Source organism: Aythya fuligula, chromosome 1 (genome assembly GCF_009819795.1).
Source record: "Aythya fuligula isolate bAytFul2 chromosome 1, bAytFul2.pri, whole genome shotgun sequence".
Lineage (NCBI taxonomy): Eukaryota > Metazoa > Chordata > Aves > Anseriformes > Anatidae > Aythya > Aythya fuligula.
This window is the reverse complement of record NC_045559.1, coordinates 69,610,639-69,636,898: the sequence shown is the minus strand read 5'-3', so window position 1 is coordinate 69,636,898 and position 26,260 is coordinate 69,610,639. Positions and strand designations below refer to the sequence as shown.

The window sequence follows — 26,260 nt, the reverse complement described above, 5'->3', positions numbered from 1 at the left end:
TAACCCGTGTGACAAGATCCGCCATCTCCTTCAGCAGTGGGCCCACATTTTCTCTGGTCTTCCTTTTGTAATCTTTGTACTTAGAAAAGCCATTCTTGTTGCTTTTGATATCCCTTGCAAAATTCATTTCCAGTTTGGTTTTTCTGAATTTCATCCCTGGATGTTCAGACAATGTCTCTGTACTCCTCCCAGGTTACCTGTCCTTGCTTCCAACCTCTGTATGTTTCCTTTTTGTTTTTGAGTAATGCTAGCCTTACTATTGCAGACTGACACAAAGGCAACATTGATTACTTCGGTCTTTTCTGTCCCATGTAACCAGCTTTTTCTTTTGTCATAGTCCCTGGGTTTGTTCTCCTGGTTGCTCTTTCTTCTTTCCTTTCTCTGAATATTATGTCCCATAATCTAGGTAAGGTGGGGAAGCAGCAAGGCATCAGTGGCATAAGATGCCCTGGCACAGCTGTAGCTCTACTACCAAGAATCTGCATCTTAAATATATAGTATATAGAATATATATTAGATCTGTATGTAATATTTTAGAAACCTGATGGCAGTCAGAGAAGACTTCTTGAACCAAATAATTTACCATAACATACAGTTTTTCTAGCAAAATGTTCATTATTGGTAAGAACACTTAGTTATCAAATTAATAAACAAGTTCTCATTGCTACTTAGCTCTTTTCTCACTTTTCTTGGTTAATGTCTGCAGTGGAGAGTCTCTGTATCCTATGGAATAAATGAGCAGTTATACACTGTAGTTGCTTTTTTGCACAATATTAATGTATTAAATGTAGCAGAGTAAAGATCCATGGTATATACTGCAGATGCTTGAAGAGTTGTTACAGATGCTGTGGGGACTGTAATTACGTCTTAGTTCTGGGTATGCTCAAGCTCTCCTGTACTATTTCCTTTACATAGTTTTTCACATGCAATCATTCATAATGTCTCCCAGCAGACAGGTCCATTCACACTCACTCAGCTCCAGCTTGGCTCATTTCAAACTAAGCAGGAAGTGTCCTCACGACATGAAAGTTTGTTTGTTACCTCACTGCATTATTCACTTCAAACTCTTCTGTCATTGTATACTCCAGGTAGCAATAATATTTGCTTGTATAAAATAAATGATAGTATCTCATTGGTTCCTGAACTTAAAGTTGCACATACTGCATGTTATGTTGGTAAAATCTGAAATCTTTCCTTCCTTACTATAAAAATATTTACTCTTATATTGTTAAGTTTTCAGCTGCGTCTTTCTCCAGGAAACTGACAATATGACCAAAGTGAAAATATTTGCTTTACTATAGACCTGAAAGCAATCCTATATCTTAGTTCTGGAGAACTCACATTATTTCAGACAAATAGAAATAGTGATCAATCTGTATCTTATATCCAATAACACACTGTAGTGTGTATGTTAATGAGACATTGTGGATTGATTCTCATCATATTTAACTCATTTTTTCAGTGATTTAGTTCTGTTGTACTCAAAATAATATTTTTTTTTGGCCTTTGGTGTTGGTTATGCCCACTATAGGACTGAGATCGTGAAATTATTTTGGTGTTTACTCTTGTAGGCCAATAGTGTGATACGAAGTATTGATTTTGAATTGTGTGAATTTGATGTGCAACCATTTGCTGCATTTTCAGGTGGCATTAATTTGCAGTAGCAAGTCCTTCTGATGCTATTTTTGATATGTCAGGAGCATTAGTACAATATTTTTCTAAGCATCCACTTTTGGTAATGGAAAGAATTATGAAAGAATTATGATTGTTTTGAATTAAATGAGAAGAAAGTGTGACTATTTCTTCTTCCCTTCTCCAATACAGTTCTACTTGTTGCTATTGAAGTCTGTGGAAAAGGTGCTTGCATGCCACAATGAAAAGTTAGAAGGGAATTTGTGCAGAGTTGGTAGGTTGCATGCCCTTACCTCAACAATTCAAGACAGTGTGCCTCTTAAAAGGGTAGCAGAAAATACATCAATTTCAGTGTAATTAGAATTAAATTAAATCAGCTTGAGGTTTCTTTTTTGTACCCTCCCTGCAATGGATCTCACACATTGTCTTACTGTGTGTGGATCTTACATAGTACCCTTTTGGGAGGTATTATCACTCTTCTCAGTATTTGCAAACATGTCCAACATTTTGACAGAAAAGCAGGGTATGTTAAGAACACTCTTTAAACTTTTTATGCCAACGATGATTCACTTAGATGGAAATGATTTAGGAAATAATTCAGCTAAAAAGATCTAAAAGAAGTGTTAATGCAATTGTCAGTCAGCAACAAGCAGCTGGAAGTTGGGTGGCCAAAAACCATCCTTGCTTTCACAGTAATTTCAGGATGTCTCTCTACCCTTTGACATTTCTGGGGACCACACCTCTCAGAAGCTCAACAGGCATACTGATCAGTCTGATCTACAGTCATTTGATTCACAGGGGCCTAGTGAAAGAAAATGAGCCTGGAGTCACTTAGCTTTAGATTGTAAGAAAATGTCCCAAGTTCAATCACATTTTCTTTTTGTCATCATTAAAGCTTTATTTGGTCTATTCCTGAAGGCATGTGCATTTTTAACACTAAAGCATGTGTTGTCTTGTGCATAAATTCTTTATAGTGACATTTCATCATGTAATAATCACAAAACTGAAAAGACTGAGACACTAACTGCTGAATAATAAATTGCTTGTTACTTTCATATTGTGTCTACAACGTGTGCCTCCTTATCAGTGTTGTCTGGAAAGATCATCAAGGCTTTGATCACAAAGTAAAAATGTCCCAAGTATCTGTTTGTATCATCATTCTAATGTGAGATTTGTTCCATCACAAGGCAAGGAGGTGAAAGTCCTCTGAAGGTCACTTCACTGAAATTTCAAACAAATAAAACAACCAAAAAAATCTGAAATCATGCATGCCATACACAAGAATTCTACACAAGTTGGCTGCAGTGACCATAATATGCTGGAGTTCAGGGTCTTGCAAGGAGGAAGCAGGGAAAAAAAGTAGGATTGTGACCCTGGACTTCAGGACAACAAACTTTGGTCACTTCAGGGATCTATTTGGAAAAATCTACTTGGTTAGGGCCCTAGAGGAAAGGGGGGTCCAAGACAGCATCACTTTCTCCAAGCTCAAGATCCGGTGCATCCCTATGAGTAAGAAGGCAAGCAAAGGGGGCAGGAGACCTGCATGCATTGGCAGGGAGCTCCTGGCAATGCTCAGATAGAAGAAGGAAGTTTGCAGTATGTGGAAAAAAGAACGGACCACTTGGGAGGAATATAGGGACACTGTCAGAGTATACAGGGTTGCAACAAGGAAGGCCAAGGCCCATTTGGAATTAAATCTGGCAAGGGATTTCAAAGACAATAAGAAGGGCTTCTTCAAATGCATCAGGAGAAAAAAAGAAGACCAGGGAAAATGTAGGGCCACTGCTGAATGAGGCAGGTGCCCTGGTGACAAAGGTTACAGAGAAGGTAGAGTTGCTGAATGCTTTTTTTGCTTCAGGCCTTACCGCTGAGATCAGCCCTCAGGAATCTCAGACCCTGGAGACAAAAGAGGAAGTCTGGAGAAAGGAGGACATGCCCTTGGTTGAAGAGGATTGGGTCAGAGATCATTTAAGCAAACCTGATATCCACAAATCCATGGTCCTGATGGAATGCACCTACAGGTGCTGAGGGAGCTGGCCAGTGTTATTGCTAGGCCACTCTCCATCATCTTTGAAAGGTTGTGGAGAATAGGAGAAATGCATGAGGACTGGAAGAAAGCCAGTGTCGTGCTAGTCTTCAAAAAGGGGCAAGAAGAAAGATCCATACAACTACAGGCTAGTCAGCCTCACCTCCATCCCTGGAAAGGTGATGGAACAGCTCTTCCTGGAGGCCATCTTCAAGCAAGATAAGGTGATCAAGAGCAGTCAGCATGGATTCACCAAGGGCAAATCATGCTTAACCAATCTGATGCCCTTGAATGATGAGATGGGTAGATGAGGGGAGAGTGGTGTCTGTGGTCTACCTTGACTTCAGCAAGGCTTTTGATACTGTTTCCCATAAAATCCTTGTAGACTCGCTCAGGAAGTGTGGCCTAGATGAGTGGATGGTGAGGTGGATTGAGAACTGACTGGATGGCAGAACTCAGGGTGTTGAGCTCAGTGCTGCAGAGTCTAGCTGGGGGCCTGTAGTTAGCGCTGTCCCCCAGGGGTTGGTACTGGGTCCAGTCTCGTTCAACTTACTCATCAATGACCTGGAACAGAGTGCACCCTCAGCAAGTTTGCTGAGGACACAAAGCTGAGAGGAGTGGCTGATACCACAGGGGGCTGTGCTGTCATTCAGATGTACCTCGCCAGGCTGGTGGGATGGGCTGAGAGGAACCTCATGAAGTTCAACAAGGGCAAATGCAGGGTCCTGCACCTAGGGAGGAATCACCCCAAGCACCGGTGCAGGCTGGGGGCTGACCTGCTGGAGAGCAGCTCTGCAGAGAGGGGCCTGGGAGTTCTGTTGGACAGCAAGCTGACCATGGGCCAGCAATGTGCCCTTGTGGCCAAGAAGGCCAACGGTATCCTGGGGTGCATTTGGAAGAGTGTTGCCGGCAGGTCAAGGGACGTGATCCTCTCCCTCTGCTCAGCCCTGGTGAGGCCTCACCTGGAGTATTGTGTCCAGCTCTGGGCTCCCTGGTACAAGAGGGAAATGGAGCTACTGGAGCGAGTTCAGAAGAGTTCTAAGATGATTAGAGGACTGGAGCATCTGTCATATGAGCACAGGCTGAGAAAACCAGGCCTGTTCAGCCTGGAAAAGAGAAGACTGAAGGGAGACCTCATCAATGTATATAGATATCTAAAGGGAAGGTGTTAAGAGGATGGAACCAGACTCTTTTCAGTGGTGCCCAGCGACAGGACAAGAGGCAGCAGGCACAAACTGAAGCACAGGGAGTTCCAGCTGAATACGAGGGGCACTTCTTTACTGTGAGGGTGACAGAGCACTGGGACAGGTTACCCAGAGAGGCTGTGGAGTCCTGTTCTCTGGAGATATTCAAAGCCTGCCTGGATGCCATTCTGCACAGTGTGCTCTAGGTGATCCTGTTCAGCAGGGGGGTTGGACTGGGTGATCTTCAGAGGTCTCTTCTAACCTTGGTCATTCTGTGAGAATTCTGTCCAATATGAAATTTGAATATTACATCTTAATTTCAGATCTACACTATTTAGAATTTTCAGAGCTTCCTTTTTTCTTTCTTACGTCTAGAGCATTAATTTTTTAACTCAGCCTCACCTCGAGTACTGTGTGCAGTTCTGGGTACCACAGTACAAAAAGGACATGAAACTATTGGAGTGTCCAGAGAAGGGCTACAAAGATAGTGAAAGGCTTGGAGGGGAAGATGTACGAAGAGCAGCTGAGGTCACTTGGCCTGTTCAGCCTGGAGAAGAGGAAGCTGAGGGGAGACCTCATCACAGTCCACAGCTTCCTTGTGAGGGGGAGTGGAGAGGCAGTTGCTGATCTTTTCTCTTCAGTAGCAAACGATAAGACCTGTGGGAATGGCGTCAAGCTGCAACAGGGGAGGTTCAGGCTGGATATCAAGAAGAGGTTTTTCACTGAGAGGGTTGTCGCACACTGGAACAGGCTTCCCAAGGACATAGACACAGCACCAAGCCTGTCAGAATTTAAGAAGCGTTTGGAATGTGCACTTAGTCATATGGTCTGAGTTTCTGAGTGGACCTGTGTGGAGCCAGAAGTTGGACTCGTTGATCCTTACGGGTCCCTTCCAATTATTCTATGATTCTATGAATTTTAAGAGTAGTTACATACACTCATTAAGCTCATGTTCCTGTGGAAAATACAGATTTGTAAAGAATTGACGTTATCATTGCTTGTCAAATGAATATGTTGTTCTTCGATGTTTCCCTGGTGTTCAGAGCCAAAGCATTAAACTCAGGAACTTTAGTGCATCTCCATTGTTAGATGGTAAATCAATAAATATACTTCCAGAATGAATTATTTAAACTGATCTTCTGTGGCCTTATTAGATAGTACAAGGAACAAGTGCACATCCTATTGAGTGATAAATCAAAAAGATTTTGAAATGATATTTTACAGACTTGCAGAAGAAAATGCCAGCCACTCTTGTAAATGGGCACGTAAAGCAGGCACTGTTGTGTAGCATTTACATCAAACTTCATCAGATTGGGTGAAGCCCTTACTTGGAAGGAATGTGGCCAGCTTAAACTTTTGTATAGGTACTCACGATAATGCACTTTCATTTCTCTCTTCTAACTCTTTCACAGGCATAGTTTTGTTTGTGTCAGCTCTAGCACTCTGATTCCTTACTATTACTTCTTTACTAATGATTAATTTCCTTTACTTTAGGGAATATTTAAAGTAGATACTCTAGCGTTGGATGGGATCTTCATGTTCGTGATTATACCTCTGTGTTCATAGTTGTACCCATTTGGCTTGTGACTTTGGACAAATTACTAATTCTGAAAAACTTGAGAAATTTATTGTAAGAAGACAGACTAAATTTTTGCTTTTCACCTTGATTTGCCCAACAATGCCAGTGAGGGGTACTGTACTGACAGGAGCAGCCATAAATATGACCTGGCCCTAATGGGAACAATACTGACAGAAAATGTCTGTTAAACACTAGCAGAAGAAAATGCCTTCCAGTCTGAAAACCTGCTTGACCCGGTGAACCAGGAGTATATTTGGAAGGTATCACTGGCCTCCTGAGGTGCAGCTGAGTACCTAAGAAGTGGGGACATCCTGAGGATACCATCCATAAAGGGAAAATAAGGAACTGGAACAGCAACTTACCATCTGAAAAGCAGAAAGTAGTCTGGGAAAAGTAAAAGTATTTTGTCTCAGAGAATAGGAAACCTCATCTATTGGTTCTCTCATGTGAAACAAATTAGCAGCATCTGTTGGCTGCTCTAAGAGGTGGTATCCTATGCCCTTTATGTCTCAGAGATATAAAAATTGCTGTTTTTCTGTCCAGGATGGAACCTTTATTTCTGAAAATGCCCTGTGCTGTACAAACTTTCCTTTCCTATAGGACATCATAAACAAATTTTACATCTGCTGTGGAGGCCTGTCTGTCTCCAAACTCTGTAATGCAGATTATATTTGAAGCGAAACTTTGTTATTTGTTTGGTCCTGCTCCTGAGCCTATTTCTGATTATCTGTCTCTCCTGAGAGTTTTTTTTTTGTTTGTTTGTTTGTTTGTTTGTAATTAGACCATTTTGAGGTCAGTATTTTATAATTAGATCCCTCTGAGGTGATTTGGCATTGCCCTTCCCTCCCACCTCCGCTTCTGAGATCAGTTTGATGCGATATCAGTAGTTTTATTAAAGTTGTATTATGTACATAATCTGCCCATAAGTACTTGATATTTATAACTGTCATAAGTGTAGTTGTTATAATATTGATAACTTCACAATTCATAAGTATATTCAGTACAATAGTGTAGATAACTTGTTGAACCTATGCTAATCTGTATTTGCTACTATATACTACTTCTTACTGCGTCTAATTGCCTTCATACCTCTAATTGCTACTACTGTTAATCTGTACTATTCCCCAGGTATCTACTACATATAAAAATTTGCTTTCTGGTAATATTGTAACAGCTTTTTATCTATATACAATGCTTGCCTTTTTAATCATAGTGTATTTGCTAGTGGTAATTTGTGGTAATCCGTGATAAATAGACAAGAAATCTTCATTGTCTTTGTTATTTACAGAATCTTAAAAAAACACTTGCAATCTCTATGCAACCACAGGCTAGATAACTATGTGACTGTGACTGTGCTGGTCAACATACTTGATCCACTGCGTCTCACTGTGTAGTGGGTTTACGTGACAAGGTTTTGGTAGCAGGGGGCCATAGGGGTGGCTTCTGTGAGAAGAATCTAGAAGCTGCCTCATGTTAGGTAAGGGCCCCACTTCCTACCAGAGCTGAGCCAATAAGCGATGTCGTTTGTGCTAGTATCTTCAGTATCTGAAGAATACCAGTATTCAGTATTTTTTCTGTTAGAATACATAGTGAAAATGAATATCCTCATTCTACAGAATATTTTTATCATAATTTTTAATCCTCGTATGCTTTTTTAGTACTTACTGCTTTCTCTCTCTCTTTTCTTTTTTTTTTTCTGTTCATCATATTTTTCTCTTCAACCAATTCTGTAGATTTATTCTGTAAAAATATGACCATCTCAGTATTTTTTAATGCAAAACATCTGAGTTTGCTTACTTATGGTGCCAGTGATATCTCTGTATCTCAATGTGATTAAACATCAGATGTTGTATATTTTATTCAAAGTAATACTTTGTTTATTTACACTTCAAAATATTTCCATCTTTTGTTTTTCTGCTTCATTTCAGTTGTTGCAGGGCTTCACAAACAAACAAAACAGTTTTATTCAAGAAAATCTGAATGTAATAAGTATATATAGCAATAATTTCAGACTTTTTGCAAAGATGGCCCTTTCACTAGAAAGGAACTGAATAACTGAGCAGAAGTTTCTAATCAAATTTAGTGGAGTTACAGACTGATTAATTTGTTCTTAATGGTGTTATATGGCCTTTCATAATGAAATTAAACATGTTTTGTTTGATTCTCGTTGTTTTTTGTTTTACTTTGAACATGGAACTCTTAGAAAACAAAGAATTTTATTCATTTCAACTTGAATTCCATTCAAAAACAATAGATCTGTGGTGCAAGTTCTGTTTGGTGTTGCTCTGTAATCGGTGCAAGATAAGGTTCATGATGTCTTTGTTTTAAATCACATTGGAAAGCTGGTGCAGAAAACGCATCATCTGCAGTACAATGTGATTTAAGAAAACATCACTGAAAAAGCAGTGCTGCTCATTGATAAGAGTTAAATGCTGAGACTTTAATGAAGTGTTCATATTGCAGATATTGTAAACCATAGGAGAAGCATTTTTACATAAAGGCAAAAAAAATACAGAATGTTTCCATCCATAGATATTTTTACATACTACTGTGGCTAAAATAAAGAGTTTTATTTGAAAAACATATTCAGAATGCCTTATGAAAGAAGACTTCCTGGAACCTTAAGAATTAAAAAAGATGAAAAGATAGAAAAAGATATGCTGAGCAGGAGAAGGGTTTGATGTTCTGAGAAAGTTGAATGTAATAATCAAAACATTGCAATGTATTAGTTAGCTAGTCAGTAGGTAACATTACAACAGCATTTTAAAGTTACAATCTTGATTTTATCTTTAATAAGAGAGTGCTTCAGAAGTCCTACCATTCACAGATATACAAAAAAAAAAAACAAAAACAAAAAAAAAAAAAACCACAATCAATCAATCAAAAAACAACAACAACAAACAGAAAAATCAGAGAAAATTTAAAAAAAAAAAAGAAAAGAAAACAAAAGAAAACAGAGAACCATTTAGAATATCTGTGGAGTACTGAAGTAAAGTTAAGAAATAAAAAGTTTAGTATTCAGAACAAGTTGAATTGAGCATATATACAGTATCCAAAAATACTAGAGGTATACATTTCTTCATGCAAGATAGCAAAAATGAGGAAAATACTTGGTCTTTACTTTCTTAATATTATGTCATGTCTGTATGTAGTATATAATATTTTCATATTTTTGTACAGGAAAAGCATAAGCAGGAGTTAGAAGATATGAGACAAGCTGGACATGAAGCTTTGAGTATTATTGTTGAAGAATTCAAGGTAAACAAGTTGTCAAGTTAGCACAATTTCCAGTGTAACATCATATAATAAGTATGCACTACCGGCAGTCTTCTTTAGTATTAGCTAGTTTGGTTGTTCAGCCTCTTTAATTATAAAACTGTCTTTTCAGTTGTTTCCAATTTATTCTGTTTGGCCTGAAAGTTTACATGACATGTTTTTTCACTCTGCACTTTGGGAAACTTCAGATAAAGCATGTTAGCCAAGTGATGAATCTTAAAACTGGAATAAAACAAAAGTTCTCAGACAGTTGTGGTAAACTTCACATTAGCTACATTTTGGACCTCTCCAGTCTCAAAAATCTGTACTTGCAGGAAAGCAGCCTTACAGAGCAATTGAGCAGTTTATTTGGTTTGTTTTGTTCTATCTATACAACGCTAAGACAAGAAGATATGTATAAATTAAGGCAGAATCTGTAAACCTCTCATGCTGTTCCTATTTGTGCTGAGTCAGTAAGATACAAGAAGTGGATGTTATTGTGGAGGATAAATGTGTCTTTTGTACTGTTACTAAAACTTGCTAATACGTGCACAAAACTGATTCAAAAACAGAGATTATTGTTATTTCAGATAAAAACTGACTCATCTTAGGTGTAGGTATGGCAAAAGATTCTAATTAGACTTAATAGAGGTAAAGAAGATCTGACTGGACAAAGAAACTGATAATAAGAAATGGAAGATAAGGCTTTTGCTGGGAATGATAAGGGAGACATGAGACATAGTATGCAATTAGAAGCTGGGATCACTAAACTGACAATGTTGTTAGTTAGGTTTGGAATGGAACTGGCAAACTAAAAAGGGATTGGATTGAGGCTGTGTCATCTGATTCAAGCAATAAACTGAAAGCTTGAGCATAGAAGCTGATCAAGAAGCCTGCAATACTTTGTTGGGGAGGGTAGGCTTCTTTATTTTTAAGAAATATCCAAAACTTACTCACAATGTATTTTTCTTTCTGGAGTTGTCAGGATCTGCAGCTCCAGGAGAGCCATTTATGCCACATTCCAAGTCTGCCACAAAATTCGAAATCTAAATGCTGTTCAAAAAGGTGGTTGGTTGGTTTGTTTGTTTGTTTTGTTTGGCCTCTGCTCCTTATGTGTAAGGTAGGCCTACCAAGTTCTAAATCTGAGAAAGTTACACTATGTAGAGGACCTGCTGATGCTTTTAGGACCACCGACTTGAAGACAGTTTATGTAGTAGGCTTCAGAAAAGTATAAAACATGAAACAGATTTGCAACAACTTTTAACAAGAATACCATTTAATAATTATGCTAAAAAACTGTTATCAGTGTTCTAGTCAATATTGAAATTGGACTATCTGTAGAAAAATGTCTGTCTTCATCAATATAACTTATACAAATTTCATCAAAAGGGAACCTATTCAGAAAGAAGTTTCATTAGTTTTCATTCCTGAGAGAAGTTAAGCTTGTTCATTGGCGATGTCCCTTTGCTCCAGACCTTCCTCATTTTGTTTCAGGAGAATTGTTGCATTTCTTTTCCCTTCTTCTTACTCCTTCGGGATTTATTTATTAATTTATTTTTTACAATGGAAGTTCTCAAATGACAGAATTACAGAATGGTTTAGGTTGGAAGCGATCTCTGGAGGTCAACTGTTACAGCCCCTCTGCTCAAGCGGAGTCACCTAGAACAGGTCGACCAGAACCATGTCCAGACTACTTTGAATATCTCTGAGGAGGGAGACTTCACAACCTCTCTAGGCAACCTGTTCGAGTGCTCTGTCAACTGCACAGAACACAAATGCTTCCCGATGTTCAGAGGGAACATCCCGTGTTCCAGTTTGTGCCCATCGCCTGTTTGTGCCCTTGTCCTGTCACTGGATACCATTGAAAAGAGCCTAGATCTGTGCTCTGTTTGCACCCTTCCTTCGGGTATTTGTTGATGAGATCCCCCACTGAGTCTTCTCTTTCCCAGGCTGAACAGTCACAGCTCTCTCAGCCTTTCCTCATAGGAGAGAGAAATGAGTGTGTCCTTCAGAATGTCCACTTTGGATGGCCCACCAAACACATGGTGTATCTCAGCCCTTTTTCACTTCCATTTCATACTGGCTGGTATAAAATGTCTGTCTGTTTACCATGTGACCTTATTTTGAAAAAAACGGTGAGAGCCACTTGTAACTGTGGCTTTTATGTTTACTCCTTTTTATTTCTGAAATATATGCAAATTGTGAAATACAAAAAATCTCTAGTAGTGAATGAATAGTCTTCACCTAATCAAAGCTTTGTGTGAGCTAAAGGAGAGTTTTGCATGGATAACGTTGTCCTTTTTAAGGAATAACCTCTTCATGTATAGCTGGGTAAAGAGAGATACTTATGTGCTATATCGTTTTTTAAAAGATATTTAACAAGTCAACATCAGCTCTGAAGATTCTGATTTGCCACCTGGAAAAGAAGATTACATTTTTCAGTTTCTATGATTTGGTACAAAAGATTAGGCTTTTAATTGAATACTGTGATTCCAAGAAATATTTATATTTAGCATATTATTTCTCATAGACTGTTTATATTCAAGTTACATAAAGACATTCTTTAATACCAGGGAACTGTGGCATGAATATACTTCATACAAGGTCTTCCTGTTGCCTCATTGGTTAGTTGCCATATTTTTGTCAATGAGATCACAGTACTCTGAGAAGAAAATAACATCAGATATGCCAGCCTCTGTGTAAAATACTGCTACCCACCTTTTTCTGCAAACATAAAATAGATTAGCAGGCAAATAAGTATGCTATCTTAAATATATATATTCTCTTACAGCTTAAATACCTTTTTTCGTAAGCCTTTACCATGTGGGGGAAAAGATGTGGAATTACAGTGAACTGAATCCTTAGAGAATTTAGTTGAGGCAAACCTGTTCTATGGTTTTGAGAAAAATCTCATGGATTCTTTAAACTTTTCATTCATGGTTAATATTTCAATATGGAACAAGGGTAAGATTTTTTTCCTGAAGTGAATGGAGTCATAGAATCATAGAATATCCTAGTTGGAAGGGACCCACACGGATTCATCAAGTCCAACCCCTGGGTCTCCAAAGGACCACCCAAAAAAACAGGCTCTATGTCTGACAGTGTTGTCCAAATGCTTCTTGAACTCTGGCAGGCTTGGTGCTGTGACCACTGCCCTGTCCCAGCGCCCGACCACCCCCTGGGTGCAGAACCTTTTCCTAACCCCCAGCCTGACCCTCTCCTGTCCCAGCTTCATGCTGTTCCCTCGGGTCCTGTTGCTGTCCCCAGAGAGCAGAGCTCAGCGCCTGTACCTCTGCTCCCCTTGTGAGGGAGCTGCAGGCCGCCATGAGGCCTCCACTCAGCCTGCTCTGCTTTGGGCTGAACAAACAAGGGACCTCAGCTGCTCCTCACCTGTCTTCCCCTCTAGGCCCTTCACCATATTTGTTTCCTTTGGACACTCCTTGTTTCTCCTTTTTTTTTTTTTTTTCTTTTTTTCTTTTCTTTTCTCCTTTGGACACTAACATTTTTAACACTGCTGGCTCATGCTTATGAGCGAGGAGCCTTACATATAGCATTTGTTTAGCTTAGGAGTGTAAAATAAATCTGATTAATCCTTTTAGTGAAATATAAATTGTGGAAGTTACTGACTTTCTTATTTCATTTATGATTAGCCATGCTTCATTTAGTGTTGAAATATGTCTTCTTTAGTGCTTAAGACTCTGCTACACTAGTACAAATAATTTATATGAAAAAGTGGTTTCCATTTTTAGTAATTTTAAAGTATCAACTAATTAATCCACCACTTCCTTGAGCGTAGAATGTCATCTAACTTTGTCTAGGGTTTTGTTTAAAAAGCGTAGGAAGGAAAACCTTGCTTACAATAGTCCTTACTTACATAGTCCTATTTTGCATTTCTTGGGTTTTAATAAAACAAACTAATGTAGATTATTCCAGTAAAATGCTTGTTCATGGCCCAAATTAGGTTCTGTTACAGTCATGACTATCGGAATTATGACACATCCTCTCAGATACTAGCCAGTTATCACTTTCCAGTACCATCTCAAACAAAGTTCTTCTAGTATGTGTGAATATAATGCCAGAACCATTCATCATTAGCTCTATAAAATAAATCCCAGAATCCTCTTAATTAGTTGTTGAAACCCTGTGTAGAACAGTGAAATACTTGTTCTGTGTTCCTGGTGTAAAAAAGTCTTCCTGTTGATAAACACGTGTCTTTCTTTTGATGCACAAAGCAAAAGAGTTTTTTGTTGTTGTTAGGATTTTGTTTGTTTTTAGTTACAAGATTTGATTTGATTAGTAATCAAAAAGTTATTAAATATTAAATTGTTAAATTTAGAGTAGATTGTTACTCTTTGCAGATTTATTGTGGTGGCCTTTTTGTTCTGTTGTATCTTTCATCACATAAAAATGAGTTACATGTATATTTTCTGATAGATCACTTCCTCATATTTTGAGGAATGTTTTCTTCTAAAACAGACAATATTTCAGCATATTGGTCTTCCATTGCTATCTTAGCCCTAGGCAGACAGAATCACAGAATCACGAATCATTTAGGTTGGAAGAGACCTCCAAGATCACCTAGTCCAACCTCTGACCTAACACTAACAAGTCCTCCACTAAACCATATCACTAAGCTCTACATCTAAACTTTAAAACTTTTAAAGACTGCAGGGATGGTGACTCAACCTGACACTTCCCTGGGTAGCCCATTCCAATGCATAACAAACCTTTCAGTAAAGAAGTTCTTACTAATATCCAACCTAGACCTCCCCTGGCGCGACTTTAGCCCATTGCCCCTTGTCCTATCACTGGGCACATGGGAGAATAGACCAACTCCCTATAATTTGTCTCATGAAGAACTGATGGCTAGGAAAAGATTGCTTATTTTTATAACGTAGGAGTAGTCATACAACAGTGATGATAATACATGTATTTTAAATGTAATTGTAAATATGACAAAATATCACTCCCTTCTTTTTTAGTAAGGATAATGTTACATGTAGTTGTGACCCTAGAACAATGAATGAGATTCTAAGAAGTTATTATACTGCAAAGGTTTGATTGCGTGAGTTTGAAGTTCGTTTCTAACAGGAGCCCGAGGAAAAGAGCGTTTTGTGGAAAATAAATCCTTAAACTCACATGCCAGTAGAGATAAATACCTAGATAAACTCAGTATAGCATTCAAACTATAGTCATTAGTCATTGCTATACCAAAACCAACTGCAAATGAAACTGAAGTTATATTATACCACTTCACAGAAACATGTTACCCTGTCCTTATAAGTGAATCAAATATCTTGTACATTATGCCTTTGAAACACCAGCCTAAAATCCAGTGCACCGTTTAGTCAGGAAAGTGATTAGTGAAACCATGAAACTTTTTCATACTGTGATGCATATCAAAATGCCTTGACTTTGTGTAACTTCTGAGAATTTTACACGAGAAATACTGGTTGACTTGATATGTAAAATTTTATAGCAGGAGCAATGTTAAAGCTTTAGTAACACACTCTAATACAACTATGAGTAGAAACAATTCAGCCCATTCATCACAACTTTTATCTCATTAGGGCCCACTTCATTGTAAATTCCAAGTGGGCTCTGACCTAAGTAGGAGTGTAATTGCTTTCATTTTGGTTAATATTCATTTGTACAACACACACAGAGATATATATATATATATATATATATATATATGTATGTATATATATATCTTCATTCTGTAGCACATAAAAAGAATGTATTGTATTTAACTTAAAGGAATGCTCACCTGAAAATAGCCTGATCATGAAAATACGCAATGCCTGAAGTGGATAATTTGTATTCTGTTGAAAAAGAAAGTGTGGAAAAGAGTTTTATTTATATAGTATGTGCATTAGATAAGAACTGTCTCACAACATGGAAAATCAAATATTACATTTTATTTAGTGTATCATCTCCCAGGATCAGGGAAGAATTTTGATTACATCCTGTCTGTTTTATTGGTTAATTGGTCAGCAATTGGTAATTGTATCTTGCCCTAAAATAAATTAGTAGGAATTGGTTAATGGTGGAGAAAAGATACTGAATGAGGTGGTAATTTTCTAATGCTATGAGGCATAACAGTTCTTATGTACTATTGATGAAATTAACACTAGCATTTAATATAGTTTGTGTTTGAAGTAGAATGGTAACTTTTCTTTCAACTAGATAACTTTATTTATATATTTTTAAATTGCTTGTTTTAGCCATTTGGACTTTTCAGTTTTGAAGTAAAGAAGGTGTTTGATATACTGGCTTATATTTAGTTACTGAAGCAAATGAATGATGTTTGAGCAGGAGAAAGAAATTGGAGAGAATATTTATTTGGATTCGCTAAGGGTTTTCATGAGTACTTTTAACTAACTCATAGAACATAATGTAGCAGCCTGTACATCATGATGAGCACTTCAATTGTTCTAATGTTTTCAAATAATGCTACACCTGAGAAGTCTATTTTTTGGCAGGTATTATAATGACTTTTATACTGTTTTTCAAAAGGAATGAAAGAAATGAAAGGAATAAACTCTAATTTGTTTTTCCGCTTGTTTTTTTTTCCTGAGAAATTTTTAATTTTTAATATTAATATTTATTAACATTATTTAATATTATTAATATTATTTATTAATATTATTTAATATTTTTACTTGGTTGTGAGAGAGATTTGGCAATTTGTTACTGTTCGGAATTTATTTGGGGGTAATAGTTATATTTTGGCTATATGTTTCAAGAAGGATTCTCCTAAACTCTAGCTTTTGGCCTGCAACAAATCCTGGTCTAGGCAAGCAGCTGTGGTTTCTACTGTCAGTAGAATTAAAACAGAATGCACTGGTGTTGGGTAAATGGATATATATTAAAAATGGTATATATATATTTTTTAAAATGGGTATTTATATTAAAAATAGGCCCAAGTGTATGTGCTTTGGTTTTTAGCAAAATTCTAATTATCACACTTTTGCCTTGATTTGAGGACAAATTTGTGGATAAATTTTAGAAAGCAACCTGTACTGTGTACCTAAAACAACTTGCAGAAGTGCAGGATAGATTTTTTGAAAATCTGTGTCTTTTGTCCAATTGCAATTATATTTTCTGATATTTAAACTTTTCAGGTTGAACAGTACAGTTTTTCAGTCTCTAGTCTGTATTCAGTGATGCTGTTCTCTAGAGTTCCCACAGTACGTGTAGAATGTTATTAATTATGGTCCAGGACTACCTAATTATACAAAGGAACAAGACTTTTAGCACTGTGGGAATTTTTCTGAACTTGTTATACAAACTAAATCTGACCATTGTTAAAGCATATAGTAGAGTAAATAAGATGTGTATTCCCCTGAGGATACTCAAGAAGTTCTTATGATAGTTGGATGTCATTTCAGTTTGGTGTCTTCCAAAATTATTCTAATATATGAAATTGAGAATTCAAGTTTTCTCTTCATCCAAGCTCAAACAAGGGTTTGGACTAATTCACTTAGGTAAGTTTTATTTTGTTTTGATGAAATTCCAGTTTATAAAATGAAGACGGACTAAGTTTTAATGTTTCTGGCACACCAACTTAAAAATATTTTGTACTGTCATTTAAATGTATGAGGGTTTTGATGATATTTTGGAGATAGAATGGCTTGTGTGATGTTTATAACCAGTCATACATAAAGCTAAAACAGATGTGAAGACACTTTGGAGAACATGTTCTTAAGGGGTTTCATTCTTTTTATGTCAGAAGTCACCAGACATTTTTGGTTAGTGAAGAAAAAGCAGGATAAATTCTCTGGTAGATTTTTGGGGGTTAGGAGAGTGATAATAAAGAAGGGAAGACACAAGACTGTTGGAATGGTTTGGAAAGTTTCTGATAGCTTAAGCTTCAGAAGAATACTTGCTTTACTGTCATTATCATCATACAAATCTTGTTATTTGTAATATTCATATGTTGCTTACACAGCCATACTGTGCCTAGTTAGTTATATGTGAGCATTATCCATTAACAATGTGATTTTTTTGTTTGTTTGTTTAAAAACACACTTGTTCATGTGAAGTTGTTCATGTACTTATGGCCAGAGCAGTGAATGGGAAATACAAAACAATTTGGTGATGGAATATGATCTGTATCAGTGATGTGATTTATTTCTGTGTCAAAGTAACAAGAAGAAGGTAACAATTGTCTGAAATGATTAATGAATGCTAGCATTTAAAATATCTTATCATACACTTAAACCACGTAGTTTACAGACACTAGAACCTCTCCTCCAACCTGCAAATAAGAATCCCCAATGTTCTAGCACATTCTACTATCACTTTTTTTTTTATCCCTCACACATACTTTACTGCCAAGAATTCAGAGATATGGGTGTTAGAATAAGAACTACCAACACTAACAAGTTCTTGAAATTTTAGAACTTAAACAAAAAAAGACTTAATCTGTAGTGGTTCAAGAGCAGCTACCCTATTCTTCAGGAAAGGAAAATCAGGACTGAGGCACAGTATAGACTCCTAATTTTCCTTTTTGGTTGAAATTCACTGTTTACTCCAGATGATATGAAAGAACATCTAATGATTTCTTTCATTTCTTTCTGGAAGGATGAATATAAAACATCAGACTATAATCCACCTGATATCCAATAGATTTTGGAAAAAGACCTAAAGGTTTGCTATTTCATATCAAATCTGATAGTTTCTTGTAACTTTTTTGAGTCATCTTAAGTACATGTACTGAAACTGAGGATAATGAGCAAAATGAATTCTTACAATATGTAGTATTTTACCTTGTTACCATGTTTTTGACCAAAGAAAAGCCACTGGATATGTTAAGTTAACGTAATTTAGGGAAGTACTTCTGGATTTAGGGAAATTAAATATAGATGTGTTGATTTGGTGCCCTTTTCCTCAGCTATTAACTTTTTCAGTGCTACTTTCTACTCCAGGATTTGGTTTGCTTTTAGAACCTTTGTGGATGGAATACACACTGGGGGACAGAATAAACAATGCTGTAACAGCTGTACTATCATCTTATTATATATATTTTTCATCCATGTAACTTTAATTCATAGGACTTGTATACTCTAAATCCAGAGGAATGTATGCATCAACAGTCAGTTAGTTTTCATAATCATGCAGCTAACGATGAATAAAAATAGCATTAATCTGTTTTTTCTAATGAAGTACTGTAGAGAGTTTGAAAGGATGACATTTGCAGTCATGGAAAAGTGTTTAAAATATTAACATCTTTTGGTGACTTTCTCATGCAAAATATCTGGTTGATTTTCTGAAAAAGAATGTGTTGGGTTTTTTTCTTTGTTTTTGCTTTTATCAGTCAATGAGGCGATCTCTTTTCATCTGTCATGAAACAATTAATATAATTTGTAAAGATACTAGAATTTTCAGCTCACTCAGTGTCATTCTATTCTTAAAACGGACTTCTACATGTGACGTTTTGATTTGACTTACTCAAAAGCCAAAGTAAAAAACATAAACCTCTGTAATTGAAGGAGACAAATGGCTAAGTCTCATTCTCCAGTGGAGTCCATGTTGTCAGTAATTAACTTTTTCAGTCCAGAGGGATTCAGATATCCAGTAGCTGAAAACTCTGGAACAGTCGTGACTTACTTGGCAGCAGCCATCTTGGTAAAGTACCAGCCTTTCTATTGCCTTTCAGAGTGTCACTGTAGATCATGCATACAAAAAGTTGTATGTTGTATTGGTTACAGACTACTCTTCCTGTTGGACCTTTTGACATGTTTGGGTTTTGGTGATCATTTTGGTTTGGTTTTGTTTTTGTTTTGGTGTGGTTTGTTTCTTTGTTATTTTGGCATGATGGTCTTCATCCTGATTGCGTTGTTTAATTGCTATGCAGGAGTATGCTTATCGCAGGAGTTTCAAACCCTTTTCATCACCTGTAATACTGAAGAACCTTGAGAATTTTTCTCCCTTCCCAGACTATCTATTGCCATTAGATGATACCCTGCCTCAACTATAGCAAATGTGAATTTGAAAAGTATGGAAAATAATGTATTAAAATCTGGAAAAATTGCAGTTTAACAAACATAATCACCATCATATATTGTAACAATTCTCCACGCATAAATATTCCTTGGATTGAGGTTTACTGCTCAAATTTCTTTCCAGGTGCAGTATTGGTATATAAATAGTTCAGAATACCCAAGTTCACATATTTGAAACAGCTTATGTCATCTGTACTGGCCAAAAACCTTAAAATGCTTGGGTAACAGGCAGAGGGAGGGAGAAAAAGGCAAAACTCTTTAGAAGCAGCACCTGTGGAGGACATTGCCTGCTGAGAAAAAAATTTCCTGTAGTATTTGGAAGCCAAGGCAGTAAGATTAATATAGAAGTAGTCATTTATAATGTTAAAACTTCACTAAGAAAATCACAAAGAATCATAAAATGATCTTGTGTTTTTGTGTGAGTTCTTTTTGTCTCTTTCAATTTTTCTTTCATTACAAAAAAAAAAATAGTAAAACTTAGAGGCTAAAACTGAGGAGAAGTAAATGTCACACACTTTTTTCTAAAATTAGCGAATTCTATTTTGTCAGTAATTTTTCCATCAAAATTACAAGAATGGAAAATTTGCATATATAATACCCTGGGTTTGGTATTCAACATGTACCCTTTTGTATTGTATATTCCTGGTGTACTGTCTATTGATTTTAAAATTATAACTGTGTTGTTTTTCAAGATGTGGATAATCTCTCCTTTTTTCTTACCCCCCAAGTTAGTTCAAGGAAAGATAGTGGATACAAGTACACACTTAAATACATTTTATATTTCATTTGTATAAACTGGAATGTTAATCAGAGTTCTCTTTACGGAGAAAAACAAACAAACAAACAAAAACCCTTACCACAAATCAAACCGTTGTTTGCTTTTTCAGATCTACAAGCCTAAACAGCTATAGATTGAAGTTTGAGACTGAAAACTTGATTCAATTGTAGCTTTGACTAGCTTAGAAGTTCACGCCAAATTGGAAATGAATTATAGCTGAACCGAAACTATTAAAATAGTATCACTGTAGACATTAATTCTTGGTTTTCTTGGTCAATGTTTTGTGCCCAGTTTAGTCATGGTAAAAAATGTAATATGGTACTGAGAAGAAGAAAATATTAAAAAGCCAAGAGTATGTTTGCCTGATTGCTTGGTGCTGTTTGTTGTTTTTTTTGTGTGTGTGTGGTTTGTTTTTTTTTGTTTGTTTGTTTGTTTTTGTTTTTTTCCCAGAAGTTTGAGGAAAGATGCTACTTTTTGCATTTTAAGACAGCTAGATATAAGTTGATTATTTATTATATAAGACTTGTAAATTCTGCCTTTGATTACTGGAAAGGCATCAGTTCAAATTATGATGATGTACTTATGATCACAACTATTTCTGTAGCAGATGTAGTTCATTCTTAAGTTAATGCATGACCTTCTGTTTGAATTTCAAGCATACTGCTGTAAGCAGTTGTTTATCTAAGGTACGACAATCCCTTTAAGCTGATAAAGTTTCTTATGTGGTGGAGGTGGAAGATTTTTGAAAGCCAAAGAAATTCCAAATAGGAAAAGAAGATCCATTTAACTCCTCCAAAAATATAACTGTTTATATTAAAGACCTAAAGGATAACCTCAGTTTTGGCTAAAGGTAGATGTATTTAGAGCTTCTGAATTGTTTTGTATTGAGGAAGAAGGAAAAAAAAAAAAAGAAGCAAGTAGTTAGAGGCTAGTTGATAGATGCAAAGAGATTCTGAAAATCTCAAGTGACCACTTTCTCTAGAACTGTACCAAGTGTAGACTGAGGTAACAAATGTGGTAAGAATTTAGAAATAGATCCACATCAAGTCTGATGCCATCTGCAGTTACAGTCCTGCAACTGGCTGTTGTCACAGAATGACCCTTTCCACCCTGTGTCAAGTTCATTGCACAATATATAGGAGGAAAAATGAGTTACCAAGAGCATCCATGTTGAAATCCTACCCTTTACTTTATGCTACAGATACCCTAGGCTAGTTTCTGCTGTAATCTTGTTTGAACTGATTCATTGAGCTATGGAAAGAAGGAATATTGCTTCAAGAATTGCTTGATACTAAATCAGTGGCCACAGCTCTATGAAGCATCAACAGCTCTATGGAGCAGAATAACTGTGTAATTAAGAATGAAAATGGCGTTTCAGCAGTGGTAAATAGTTGCGCAGAGTAGCAATTTATCAAACTTTTAGTGTTGTACTATATAGTATTGTATAGGATATTAGTTAATTAGTAAATTAGTTTTGTTAATTAGTGATTTAAGTAGTTTATTATCTGTAAATTTGCATAAGATTTGCATGGATATCATTCATCTGTGCTTTATTTACCCATCAAGACATCTTAAATGGTTGTTATGAGCAAACAGTTTTCTGCAGGCTTATTTTCGTCTTTTCTTTTTTTTTTCTTTTTTTTTTTTTTACAATTGTGTAGATGCTTTTTTTGACATCTTTATGCTCATCTCTACGTTTATGGTCAGCTGGAGCTAGGCAAATGTAGCATATCAGCCAAGAACATAATACTGTCATGGGCAACAGGTGCATGTTAAATGAGAATTAAAGAAAATCATCTCAAGTTCATCTTTTAATTTATTTTGAAAATTGTCTTCCTTCTGGTAATTTTTTAAATACAGAACATGAATTTTATATGGTACACCTCATTTTCTTTTAAATGACTTGAAAAGACAGTGTTTGAATTAAAATATTTTATTTTGATTTTAAAGGCCTGTTTGGCTGGATCTATCTTGCATAGAAAAAAGATTTTTTTAATGGAAAGTTCTTATGACACAACATGGAAGCTGTCTCTGAAGCAGTGTTTCACAGATCTGTGTGTCTCCTAACTTGACCAACTAATGGAATGGTCGAATACAGGATCATCTCTGTGGTACTATTTAAAATGTATAAATGTGTTAGAAGTGTAAACAATAGAAGAGGAAGGCTTTAGTTTCTGAATGTGGATTTTTCTGCATTTTATACAGAAAATAATAATTATAAAGTTCAGAAAATCTCTTTGTTCCATCTAATGGACAATATTTTTTTCCCTCAAAAATATATATATATATCTCTCTACCATTTAATAGGAATTTAATAGTCACCAGTTAAGTTTGCATAGTAAAGAGTATAAAGTGGCTCAGTCTCTGGCCTAAGAAGAAACTGAGAAATGACATTATATTGTAAGGACTATTCTGCTACTGTTTTCCATACAATCAGAATTATTTTTTTTTCTTTTTTTTTCTTTCTTTTATGCCAGTTATACAAAACAATTCATGTCACAATGGTTTAGCAGGAAAAAAAAAAAAAACACAACAAAGTACAGACTTTAATTTTTGCAAGTGATATGTGGCAATTTCAGTTTATACGCAGTAGGATTTAGCATATAAAGTTTCATATACAAAAGTTATACTTCTTTGAGAGCTACATTTTTTGTGATTGCCTGAATTTATACCAACACAAGAACTGAATGTAGTTGGAAAGAAATTTGCTTTTATGAAAGTAAACTAGCCTGACTAGCTAAATCATGCAAATACCAGTAACTGTAGTCTTACACTTTGATTAAAGTACATGTCAAGTGGCATCTACCATTTTTTACCTCTTAAATTTTTCTGAACCTTTGCTAAAGGTACTACTATACTATACCATTACTGATAACCTGAAGAACAAGTTTGGCATAAAGAGGCTAATTAGTGAAAAACGTAGTTTAAAAAATTACTATTTCTTTATAACATGTTTTTTTATTGGTTTGGGGGTTTTCAAAAAAGCTTTCAATGCCATATTGAATGTGTTTTTTATGTTCCATAAAGTAAATACATCTCTAAAACAAAAGTCGTTTGAAAAAGGTACTTTTTTTCCTTTGTCTGCATTTGGGCCAAATGTCTGTTTTCTATAGAACTTACATCTGTTTTAACTTACACAGTAATTTCAACTAGTTTGCTATATTGATTACTAGTTAAAAATAGCTTCATCTAATGTGCATAAATAGTCCAATGAATATTTGGAAAGTGACATAAATATAATATTAGGGAAAAAAAACTTGCATAGCACACGAATTAAGTAAATCCTGAGTAAAAATACTAGCCTTGTTTAAGGAAGTTGGAGCATAATTCCTTCAAAATTCACTTTTTCATATATCTGATTTTTTTTTTTCTTTTTCTTTCTGCATTCAGTTGCTGGAAATTCTGCAGAGTTCAGTCAAGTGCATGTGCATACATGTGTGCATGCATGCAGAGTTCCTAATTTTATTATCTTTTTGTTATTGTCTTCGTACTTCGGCTTTCTACACTTCGACTTCCACTGCTTCACATTTGAGTGTGAACTTCCTGGGGGGGCGTTCTTTTATGTTTTAAATTACTCAGAATTTCCATCTGCTTTTACTTGACTTGTGGTTGTGAAGATCATGCTTGGCCCATGGGATCTTACACTGTGCCGAGAGGATGTGGAGTTTTGTCAGCCAGTGAAATATGTCTGGCTTTTTTTTCCTTTTTTTTTTTTTTTTTTCAGCAGCTTTCATATGCTTCTCTTCATGTGTGGTCCCACTGTACCGACTATATTTAACAGAAATACTCTATCTTCTCTGTGCTGCTCTCTTTTAAGCAGCCTGTGTATAAGAAACCTGAGATCCAAAAAATTTTAGTCTTGACTAAAAAGAAGGTAGTGTTACATAAAAGTACTTTAGTAGTTGCACATTCCAAAATTTATAACAGCATTCTGTGTTCTTGTTATACAAAAGTATTAGTTGATTTGCAGTTACCAATAAATATCCCTGTTATACCTTTGTTGAATATTCTCTGCTGCTTTTTTTTTTTTTTTTTTCTTCCCAGGCACTGCTACAGTCTACAGTTCAACAGCAAGAAGCAGCTATTGAAAAGCAGTATATACTGGCAATCGAAAAACAGTCCCACAAATGTGAAGAACTTCTTAATGCTCAGGTATGGGTGTGGGCATGCAGAAGCCTTCATGATTATCTTTTAGCTTCAGCTCTTCTCTGTTTGAAAAAATATGTTTTTTGGATATCATCAGTGAAAATAATCACTCTTTCATTTTGTGTCCTCAGCGTAACAGTAAACAGAGTTACTTAAAAATGCAAAGTAAATAATGACTCTCCATCTGTCGGTATCAAAAGTATCTCATGGCATTTAAATCCACTTAGAACAAATTCAAGAGTATAGCACTGAGAAGTAGTCTCAGTGCAACTTAGTATTTAATCCTTTAAGAACAGTCATTTTCTGTAGTCTTGGAGACAAGCATACAACTACTTTTAATTCACATAGTTAAATACAGGATTTGATTGCATGGTATTTTCACAAATATTTGTAGGTTTGTTTTTTTTTTTTTTTTTTTCCTGCCGTTACAGTAAGCACAAATATCTGTTGTCCAAACCTCTCTTTATTTCATAGAAATCTTACATAAACATTAAAAATTAAATATGAGGAATTACATAATCATAAATATATAAAGACTTACTTAAATATATAAATATCTATATGTAAATGTAACATGACTTGATTAAAGGTACACTGCATAGCAAGTGTGTCTTTAATGTGCAGAATCACATCAATTACTGATGAGCTTCTGAACATCGTAAATCTGGCTTGTTATTGAAAATGTTATGGCTTGTCCCCTTGAATCCAAACAATAACAAACATTAGTCTATATTAAAAACAAACAAACAAACAAACAAAAAAAACTATTTTGCTAATACCATCCTATATTGTTTACATTACAATTAACAGTTAACTTTTTAAGTAGTTAGCAACAATTCTATCAAAAATACAAACCATAATGGTTTATTAATATAAACTTCTTGGGGTAAAGTAGACCTAAATTCATCAAAAGGCCATTTGAAGTATTCCACCATTTTCAACATTATTTTATGGCAATTTATATGTTCTGACTATATCAATTAACGCTTACTGCAAACATATATTAAATGTGTAAGCATCTGTATAAACAGGGTAAAGGAAAGAGACATAACAGTGGAGAAATTGATTCCATCTTGACTAAGGTGTATATTGTACAGAACTACAGTTACTTATCATATGCTTGCCATATAATTCTGTATAGTAAAAGAAGTAAAAATGAATTCTAATAAAATGCTTTGTCTTTTCTGAATTGAAAATATCTTGCATGACTTAGTATAATTTTCTGAATGTTAAAAAGGAGTGTATCTCATGAAATCTGGAAGAATTATATGAAGATTATTGGGGGGTGTACTTACAGATTGAGCAGCAGTATTGCTCCCATGATATGTTACATTTGCATATCAAGCCAAATGGTGGGGACAGAAATTTGAAAACATGTTCAAGAAGTTCAAATTTATCTGGAGATCTATGTAAGATAGCTTTTTGTTGGTGGTGCTTTTGTTTGTTTTCTTAAGTAGAACCTGACAACATAAGGATCATAGAGTTACATAACACAGTGCCCATTTCAAATCATCCCTCCATTTAATGCAACTTAAAACCACTTTTGGATCCCGGAAAATTTGCCATCTTTAGATATAAGACTGAAATTTTGAAGACTAGTCAAACAGGCAAAGGTTGTGAGTTCTGTGTGGTAGAACTACCAGGTTTAAT

The 26,260-nt window shown here is 35.7% G+C and overlaps 1 protein-coding gene across 8 annotated transcripts in view; it reads left to right on the top strand.

The window, feature by feature from the left end:
* The window catches only part of CCDC91 (coiled-coil domain containing 91), a 164,785-nt gene that overhangs the window by 74,993 nt on the left and 63,532 nt on the right, over positions 1-26,260 (top strand). For 6 of the 8 annotated variants that reach the window (XM_032198555.1, XM_032198531.1, XM_032198562.1 and 3 more), the window contains 2 exons: positions 9,602-9,679; positions 24,509-24,616. In XM_032198555.1, coding sequence (XP_032054446.1) covers positions 9,602-9,679; positions 24,509-24,616 — 186 coding nt within the window. The remainder of the gene's footprint in view (positions 1-9,601; positions 9,680-24,508; positions 24,617-26,260) is intronic. The other 2 variants (XM_032198578.1, XM_032198570.1) reach the window with 1 other exon arrangement.